The 10,604-nt window shown below is 34.8% G+C and overlaps 1 protein-coding gene across 1 annotated transcript; it reads left to right on the top strand.

The window, feature by feature from the left end:
• Positions 1-981: 981 nt before the first annotated feature.
• Positions 982-3,082, top strand: LOC111906635 (uracil-DNA glycosylase, mitochondrial). Its single transcript, XM_023902408.2, has 7 exons — positions 982-1,513; positions 1,699-1,919; positions 2,029-2,187; positions 2,318-2,348; positions 2,427-2,562; positions 2,654-2,737; positions 2,825-3,082. The coding sequence occupies exons 1-7, from the start codon at positions 997-999 to the stop codon at positions 2,889-2,891; spliced, it is 1,215 nt and encodes a 404-aa protein (XP_023758176.1). The 5' UTR covers positions 982-996; the 3' UTR covers positions 2,892-3,082.
• The last annotated feature ends 7,522 nt before the right edge of the window (positions 3,083-10,604 follow it).

Raw genomic sequence — 10,604 nt, 5'->3', positions numbered from 1 at the left:
CGTTTGCCCGCCATATCATCTCAAATGCCACCGCCATATCATCTCAAATGCCACCGCCGTGTTGACGACATTTGGAGTAAGCATCTGGATGCTACAAACCTTTCTTCTAAATAAGTTCTTCCTGGAAGTCGGTGAGGGGAAGGCGCAAACTAGCATCAAAGGTTTTCAGATAAATGCCTACTTTGCCTGAAGGATGAGAAAGGATCATCGAGTCGGCCCACGTAAACTCTACACCGTCAAATGGAGAGAAGCCGTAAGCATCACTGCGAAGTTTGAACTCAGCCTCAAAAGGAACGATGTCAGATTGAGCAGCCATTAAACCATAAGGGGAGCAAGGAAAACCCTAATCGCAGAAGGAGGAGAAATAAGAGGAAGAAGTGGCGTGGGTAGAGAAAGCCCTTAACCTTATAAAGAATAAGGAAAGGCGGGATATTCAGAATCCCTAAAGCAATGATGTAACCGACTATCATGATGGGCAGTCACGTCGTTGGAAAAACCGAAACGACGATTAAATCAGAACTTGACGCGTGTACCAAGCAACTAAGTCTAGAACATCATAGGTAGTCTAGCAACGCTATGACTACTGGACTAGGGGACTTGATGACGTGCTGTTGGCACGAACGAAGAGTCGCGCCCAGACGCACAAAAGAATTCTCCAAGGTACGCTGCGCCTAGCGGGACAAACCCGACGGGGCTTAGCGTCCGCTGGCACCTCTAAGAGCAGGGCGGCCGTGGAGAAGGTCCGACCCCGCCAGGGGCGTCTTCTACTTCATGACAAAAGTATAACGGCTCTAGGCGACAAGGAATATGCTCAGGGCATTACCACCTAAACCAATCCTTGTAGTTTGGTTGCATAAATGGTCTATACAGATAAAATTGTCATTTTTTATAAGTTAAGTGAAATTGTTAAAATTAATATCTTTAGACAAGAAAAAAACACAAGATATCTAAAATTGAACCAAAACATTTTTTAACCAAAACTATAATTTTGATAATATGCGAACCACTTTTGTAATTTTGTGTGGAACAAATTGGATCCTAAAAGATGGAAGTGTTACCGTCTCCCTAGTCGATTTCTGTGCGTTCTTGGCTTCTCGCAACAAAATCTGGAACCATCATTATGCGTCTCTATATTCGCGCCTCACATTTCCCGCCATAATACTCCAGAAAAACCCTCTGTTCTTCACAAATCCTAACCACAAAATGGCTTCCGCGAAAGCCATTACAGATTTCTTCCCACCGGCAAAACGCTCCAAAGTAGTAGCGGCAGCAGCCTCGTCCCTGGAATCTTCTTCAAAAAAAAGTATCCTTTCGGTTTCCCAAAAACCCACCACAAACGCCGTTCCATTTCCATCTACCACACCAGAATCGGTTGACGGTAGTGGAGTTCAGCTTTCACCTTCGTCGAATCTCAACGAGGAACAGAAACTTAGGGTTCAGTTCAATCAATCCCTAGCGAAAGCCAAACGTAATCTCAAAATTTGTGCTGGGAGAGTCTCGAAATCCACTTCAGGTAAGTTCCTAGACATGGATTTTCCTAATTCTGATTCGATCAATAGATTGTGTACCCTTTATATGAAATCGCGAGAGTATTTGTTACTCCCCCTTACACGAAAACAAAAATGTACAGTTACAAGTATGGTTCAATGAATCTCTATGTTGATGATATGCTTGTCATATGTTTTCTTAAATGCTTAGGCGAGGGTTTAGGGTCTATGAAACTGGAAGAACTATTGGTGGAAGAGACATGGTTGGAAGCCCTTCCCGGAGAGTTTCAAAAACCCTATGCCAAGAAATTGAGTGAATTTGTAAAGGCTGAAATACAAAGCCCCATACCAATCTACCCTCCTCAACATCTGATCTTCAATGCTCTGAATTCAACCCCATTTGACAAGGTCAAAGCTGTCATCATCGGTCAGGTGCTTACCGAAATCCCCTTTGTCGTTGCTTATTAAGTTGCTCGTATCTTTTACAAAACTCATATCAATCAATTCGTGAAAGATTAACACATTGAATTTGTTATGTTAGGATCCATATCATGGACCTGGTCAAGCCATGGGCCTTTCTTTCTCTGTTCCAGAAGGTATAAAAGTACCTTCAAGCTTGGTAAACATATACAAGGAACTTCAACAGGATTTGCAGTGTTTAATACCTTCTCATGGGAATTTGGAACGATGGGCTGTACAGGTCATCAAACTTACTTCTAATTTTTATATTCTTGTTGAATCTTAGAAAATCTTTTTTAGTGTTTAATATGTTTAAGTGTCTTTTCTTTGTTAAAACAAATATGATCTGACATCAACACTGTTATGTTCAGGGTGTTCTGTTGCTCAACGCTGTTCTCACTGGTAAGACTAAGACACTTGAGTTATCTGAATGGATTAAGTCAAAAGAAACACCTCTATATATAATATTGTTTTATTCAGTTAGGCAGCATCAAGCAAATTCTCATGCAAAGAAAGGGTGGGAACAGTTTACTGATTCTGTAATTGAGACAATTTCTAGAAAGAAAAAAGGAATTGTTTTCCTTCTTTGGGGAAACTATGCTCAAGCAAAATCCAGGTATTCATGGGAACAATTTTTTTATTTAAAGAATTAATATCAATTTCACATTGAAAATTTATTCTCTACATGATTTGGAAACATTGTGCAGGTTGATTGATGAAAGCAAGCACCATATTCTGAAAGCAGCACATCCTTCTGGTTTATCTGCTCATAGGGGATTCTTTGGATGCAGGTTTGTGTATTTTAATATGAAAAAAGTAAAAAGTAACAAGTTTTATTAAATAATGTTATTGCTGATAATTATTGGGGCAATGTGCAGACATTTTTCTCGTACCAATAGAATCTTGGAGGAAGCAGCTACTTCTCCCATTGATTGGCAACTTTAAATTACTGGATTTGGCTCTATTTTTGGGAACATTTATACAATTTGAATGTTGTTATTAATCAAAATGTTTCATTTTGTGTGGTTAAGTTATCTACCACATATCCATCTAGAACTTGTATCTGAAACATATGACGCCAACAAAAAAGTGTTTTGTGTTAAAAATTAATGCATACTCATTAGAGTTGATTGAAACATTCTGGCATAACAAACTATATTAAGTAAAATACCTAAATTACCCCCCTCCACTAATAAGATGCTCTTTGTTTGCTAATTTTTCTATGTTATCCTGATCTAAAATACGATATTGAAGTGGATGCTGTTTAGAGATCATTTTGTGATCGCTAATTGATTTTAAAAGTGAATATTTTAACCATAAACTATAAAGACTTTCAATTGCATTGATATCTATCTAAAAGCACTTTATTGAATTGCTTTAATTGAATTAATTGATATGTTTTTGATGCAAAGTCATTTACACGCCGATAAAATATGCATGTAATTGATTCTTGGGGGGTGATATTGTTGTTAAACCGAAATCAATCCCAAATCATTTTTAAACATAAGTTTGTATTATATTTAATCAAGAAATTTGCATTTGCATAGAGTTTTTAGACATATTTAATTTGCCAACCTAGCTAATAGAGTAATACTAACTCTCGCAATAAAGTCAAAAAGAAAAACTGAAACAAACAAATTAAGGGGACGTACATCACATGGCATGGGTTTTGATGTCAAACATTGAGTCTTTCTGAGTAATTAAGAAAGAAACAAATGAAAAGCAAAGGACAAGAAAGTCTTTCTTTGGGTGCCATTTCGTACAAGCTCTAATACCCCGCCACCACAAACAATCTCTCATTTTTGGTGGAAAGCTGCAAACGAATTGAAAGCAAGAAAAGTAAAGGATGAGATAAAGAAGAGACAAGAGGGCTAGCTGTTTTTACATATAGGCTCTCGAAGAAGACAAATCTGAGCATCATGATGATAGCTAGGCTAGGCTAGAAAGAAAAAAGATCGATTAAGGTGGCTGGAGCTAGGTAGCTAGATCATAACGATCCAGGAAGAAGAAGTCAAAAAGCAATGATCGATCTTCAACAAGTGGAAGAAAGGAGGAATATATTCTTCTGATTATGTACTTCTAAAAGATCACATCAGTAACTGTTTTGGTCCTCTATATATAAAAGGGCTGGAGACTAGGGATGAACATATGGACCGGGGAACTGGTGCCGGAATCCGATGGAAACAGTTGGGTTGGACCGATATTCTTGTGGATCTTTAAAATTGGAACTGTATGTAGCTATTTCTCGAGTACCGGTTTTAACATTGAAGACACGGCAAGAACCGGAACCGACGGTTCGGTTCGGTTCCTATTTTCCACCAAGTTCGGTTCCCGGGCCGGTTCCAGCCGGGTCGGTTCCTTTGCTCATCCCTAGGCTGGACTCAACAAGAAAGACAAGACTCCACATTTTTTCTTTTCTTTGTGTGTGTATGTGTGTTAAATCCAAGAGTTCGTTTTTTTAGTGTGTGTTCTTGGGGTGGGTAGAACTAGAAAATCAAAAAAGCATGGAAGGTTTTTGTTTTATTTGTGGACTAGTTGTGATGTGAATGTGATACATGAGTTTATTAAAAGAAAAAATAGACAAAATTGCAAAAATGGTCCCTGTGGTATGCAAATTTTTGAGGTTTTAGTCCAAACCCCGAGTTTTTTGGATTCATAGTCCTTTTAGAGTGGTTTGTATGCAATTTTTTTAGGTTTTAGTCCAAACCCCGAGTTTTTTTGATTCATAGTCCTTTTGGAGTGGTTTGTATGTGAAAATAGTCTATTTGAAAATTGAAATGACTATAATACCCTTGGGGTATTTATTTTTCATTTATTCTTTCATTTTTTTAATTTAATATTTATTTTAGCAATTAAAAAAATAATAGAGGACCCACTCCCCCCCCTCTCTCTCTCTATCATTGTCTTCTACATATTAACTAAACCCATCGTCTTCTACATTGTAACTCATACATACACATATACATACTCTGAAAATCGATTATGCAACAATTGGTAAAAACTAAACACCTCGACAAATCATTTTCGATTTTGTATCTGGGCCAGACTAACACCAACCACATCAGTTGGACGTCCCTGACGCAATTAGGAAGGTAATCTTCCACTCTTCTCATTCTCCTCACGGAAATGGCGAATCGGAGGGCAACAATGCAGTGGATATACTGGAGACGCCCAAGGAACTAATTATGTACATAGACGTACCTGGTTTATCTAAATCCGGCATCCAGGTAAATGATTAGTTGATGTAATTTGAAGAAAATTAGGGATTTAGAGAGATCGACCGAAGTTGTGTGATTGTTTGTTGTATGTGACAATGGAGGATGAAAAATTACTGGAGGTAATGGGAAGAGGGAGTGTGAGGAAAATGATGTGGAAAATTACTGGAGGTAATGGGAAGAGGGAGTGTGAGGAAAATGATGTGGAACCAACCCTAAACCCATAAAGAAAATTGATTTGCCATTTGTATGTGACAGTGGAGGATGAAAGATTCTCGTTGATGGAAAATTAGTGAATCAAACCTGGGATGTTGGAAAAACAAGACGACGGGCATGGTTCTCTTGGCTTACCCATCTCTGTCACCGGAATCAATTCTGACGCCTACGAACCCATTGCAATCTCAGCCCTTCCTCCTGATGCTTCCTGTATCGCCACCGGTCACTACCAATATCTCGTCGTTACTTTTCAAGGCCACGTATGGTCTTAGGGTTGCAATGTTGAATCACAACTTGGTCGTAACCTTGATTCCCCTAGGTATAATTTCACTTTGCAACAGAGACTGCAACTATCAAAATCGATGGTTCTATATGGATTTGAGGGAAATCAAACAGGGTCAGTTACGTGTGGTTTTGGAATCAGAATCACAAAATTATTTGTGTGATATATGTGTTTTTTCTAAATATTTAGTGTTTATGTATATGAAGTGGGTACAGATGAAGAATATGTGTGACATCCCCATTTTCACGGCCAGAAAAGACTGATTTTGTTTATGCTTGTTTGAAAATCAGAGCAACATTTTAAATAAAAGTGTTGCGGAATTTGTCCCAAAACAAAATATGATAAAGATTTATCAAAAGTATTTCCAAAGAAATGTATTTCATTAAAAGACTCGGAATGTCAAGTTCGATACAGATCAAAAGCATAAACAGTACAATATAAACCTTACTATATTATTACATATCTACATGCCTATATCTGTAATCCCTCATCCAAAACATCACATTTATGCTTGAGCGCCACTACCTGTAATACATGAAACTGAGTGGGTCAGGCTCCCAGCTTGGTGAGCACATAGGGTTTTCAACCCACAATAATTAAGTCATTTAATTTCATCAACCAACAATAACCTGATTACCCGTTCCTGTTATCCTCACTTTACGTCCCTAAAACACCTATCATAAGGGAACTAACCTAAGGATCATCATCGGGATGGACACTACTGCCAAGGGGATTCCTCAGCAATAAATGTCCTTAAGACAACCATGTAGGGGATGGAGTACACCGGTGAACACATCGTTCACAAACACCTACAGGTTGCGAGCCTGCTAGTGTTCCACTGGACTGTCTAAAAGAGTCAGTGGTCGTCATCCATACTCCGCTAGATGACAGAATCAACGACAACATCGAGGCCTCTCATCATTTTATCACACATTGTCTATTACATCTACCCATGTTTTACCCCAATATTTTTTTGTAGATATAAAATACACATACAGTTTAAATCATTTAAAACATGTATAACATCGTTCATCCAACATAGATAGCAAATATACAGATAATATGTATACATATCACGTAATTTATATAAAATACTTCATCTCTATGTAAAAGATGAAAGTAACTATGCACTCACTTGGCTAGTTAGTGGAAACTAACTGTTATCGTGGCTTCAAGTTCAGCACTGCTTGCCAACTTATTATATTGTCAAAAACCTTATCCGTTGTTCTGTTGATTTCTAAATATATACGAGTAATGAAAATTTAAGTGGGATACAAACTATATATACTATGAACTCGATTCATAGTTCTTAGATCATCAGAGCTTTGTCAGCGTACAATTTTGACACCTAACCACCCATTACTTGAGGTTGCACCATCATTTATTAGACATGTATATTTCCTTATTGACACGTATAAGTATTCTTTCATCTTATCACTATTATTAAAAGAATTTTAACTTAGTCTCCAAGTATATGTAATATATATTTTTAATTCATCATTTATAAACTCACAAATATATAAATTTCTTATTAAAACTAATAACTAATCCATTTCATTTATAATCTTTCAAAACGATTAGTTTAATAAAGACACTTATAATATTATTAAATGACAAATATTACCAAACTTATAATAAATATTATTTTACAACATATCAAATTTTATAATTTATTATTAACGTCGTAAAATATACGTAAACAGTTATTTTCGGGAATTATATCTCGAAAATATATCTAATATTTATTTATTTTTGTTCTGTATATCGACGGGCTAATAGTTACGGTCTCTACCGCTTTCATTTAGATTAATATTCTAAATGATTTTTTATTTTTAAACTTTTATTTAGCCCTATTTAAATTTTAAAAATGAGCTTTTACACAAATATACACATAATTTATAAATAAATCACACGTATTATGTTTGAATGATTTTTATTTTATTTATTCACAAGAAGTTTACATTTGTCGACCGCCGTAAATATTTTTATAGGATATGCCTAGCGAGAAACATGGGCGTTACAATATGTGATGAAGATGAAGAAAGAGAGAGAAAGAGATGTGACCCTAAATTAGGTAATTATTTTACTTTTCATTTAAATAAATAGAAAAAGCATAAAAAAATATATCAGAAGGGCATAATGGTCTTTTCAGTTTACCGACGGACCAAAAACGCAAAGAAACTAGCTCAAAATGACCACCAATCCAAAAAAGTCATGGTTTGGACTAAAACCCCAAAAAATATATACCACAGGGACCATTTTTGCAATTTTGTCAAAAAAATAAACAACTATGAAAATCTAAAAGTTTAGAAAATTTGAATTTATAAAATTTTTTATTTAATTATTAAAATTGAAGTTTTTATTTATCTTTTAAATTTATATAACTAATTTAAATAAATAAACAATTTAAATTAATTGGATTCAATTTAGAAGTATAGAAATTATAAAGAAAGTTGCATTAATGAATTGGATATCCATTTATTATACATTTATTAAATTTAAATATTATATAGAATTTTATAAAATGAAAAAACCACAAAAAGAGACATGTGGATATAATTTAATCTAAAATTACCACTAAATGACATGTGACATATTGTATTAAAAAATGACATGTGACAAAATTTTTCTTATTTATTAAGGTAAATCTTGAGTGCTACTCGAAGAAAACAGAAACAAGAAAAGTGAAGCGAGTATACACATTCCATAATATCATCTTTTGCATTTGTAAAGTTTGATTTTTAAATGATAAAACTTGTTATGTCTTTCAGTTCAATGAATACGTATTTCTATTATATATATATATATATATATATATATATATATATATATATATATATATATATATTAAAATTCTCCACCTTTAGCTACAGTAAATTTGCTAAGGGATGACAAAAATGGTCTTTTAACTATACATTTTGTTGCAGTTTGGGATTGGTTTTTCTATAAGGGTATTTTATGTCATTTTTCAGTCTCTTCTTTTATTCACCGACTCTATCCATCGCCATCAACTTCATTGTCTTCATCCTTCCAGTCTCTTCTCTTATTCATCATCTCTTCCACCAACTTTCACCACCAACATCGCCCCTGTTGACGTATAAACGTATACCCCCACCGCATGTGTTCAACCGATTTCCCTCGCTGTGACAGTCACCTTTGGTCACCTTCGCCGCTTTAGTCGCCAAAATCATTATCTCCTCACCCACCTTCATGTTAAACATGTATCGTCTTTTCCACTTTTGGGTCCTTATTTGATTTTGATATTCGTTTGTTGGACCCCTAAGGTAATCAATATAGGTCTTCATTTTGATTTTGCTTTTCATTTGATTTTTGTTTTTTCATCATGAACTTCATCGGCTTTTCCTAGAACCCCACACACATAGACATATTGCCTTTGGTCAGCTCGACTGGTATTGTTGAATTCAGTTGTTCGTCTTCAAGATTCCCAATTCTCTCCTCATCTTCGATAGTCAAAAAGGTTAGTTAATTGAAAGTTCTCTGTTATGAAGTTGTATGCTCGTTGATTTGATGTCGAAGTGTCAGTTAGGGCTATAAGGCAAAATCGAATTTCTAATTTCTACTTACATTTTTTATAAATCCGAATCGAAAGTGATCCTTTTTGCAAATTCAGTTTTTAATTATCTCCTTTTTTTCATACAGTTGGTTGCCATTGTTGCTGCTGAGATCACCCGAGGACCAAATATCTGTTTCCACCCACATAGCCAGGAAAAAGATGAGGCTTACATGTCTGTCAATGAGGTTATCTACCATGGGATTCTAAATGGAAGGTATCTGTTTAGCTTATTACCTTTGTGGTGTTATATAAAAAGTATAGATATCTCAAATGAAAGTTGAACACTGTTATGCTTTCGATTCCATTGTCGGCATCGGCAGGAGTCGGTCGATTCATCCTTTATTTTGCATCCCCTTTTGGTGTCTGGTTTGCCCTAATCTTCATTTGTTTCGACTTTCGAGTGGAAAAGAATGAGTGAGGTGCAGAGGTTGAACGCGACCGATAGGGAAGCGGGAAGAAGCTTTATGAGTTTGCATATGCAAATAGTTTGTTAATTCTTTTGAAAGATTTATGTCATAACTTAATTTATATTATCTTACTGGCAGGGCTACATGAACCTTGAAAAAGTTCATTACTTTAGGATTACACTCAACAAGCACTCGATAGAGGCGCATATTTATTTTATAATGGTTTAATGATATATAATATATTGGCTTAAAAAACTTAGCTTCTTTCTATGATCTTGATTTCTGACAAAAGGGACACTTCTTAGATACAAGGAAATAAAAAATTTGGTCTTAAAATTTTAGTTGCTGCCTTCAATTTATAAGGTAAAATTTTACTCAAACCTCATTTTATGTGTTATCACAATTACTTTTAATCATTTATATAGATTTTCAATACATATTTATTTATGTGTCCATTTGTGTAGGTAAGAAGCTCATGTAGTGAAAGTCGTATTCTGGTGAAATTGAGATTTACACTATTTAAGGTTGCATTTTCAGTCAAATTGATGTTCGTGTGGCTCTTCCAAATTCAGTATAAAAATGTTACCATGTTACCATGCCATACATATTTACTTCCCATAAATGATTTTAGTATTTTTGATATAACATGTAATTTTGATATAACCATATAAATGATTTTAGTATTTTTTATTATTATTTTAACATAAAATATAATTTGTATGAGTAACGACAAGAACTCAAGTGCTTAGATTTCACAAGTGTTTGTAATACTTTTTAGAAAGAAAAATATCAAATTTTTATTATGAGATATCAGTAATACAAAATTCTAAAATGTGAGATGTGAGTAAAAAAATGATAATGACATAAACATTGTTAAAACATGGTATGCATATGAAGTCGTGGTTTGTAGTTACACTAGAAATACTTGTACATAACAATTTTATTTTAATTATAAGGAAGTAA

This window comes from Lactuca sativa, chromosome 8, assembly GCF_002870075.4.
Source record: "Lactuca sativa cultivar Salinas chromosome 8, Lsat_Salinas_v11, whole genome shotgun sequence".
NCBI lineage: Eukaryota > Viridiplantae > Streptophyta > Magnoliopsida > Asterales > Asteraceae > Lactuca > Lactuca sativa.
Note: the sequence above shows the minus strand (reverse complement) of the source record. Positions and strands in the feature narration are given on the sequence as shown.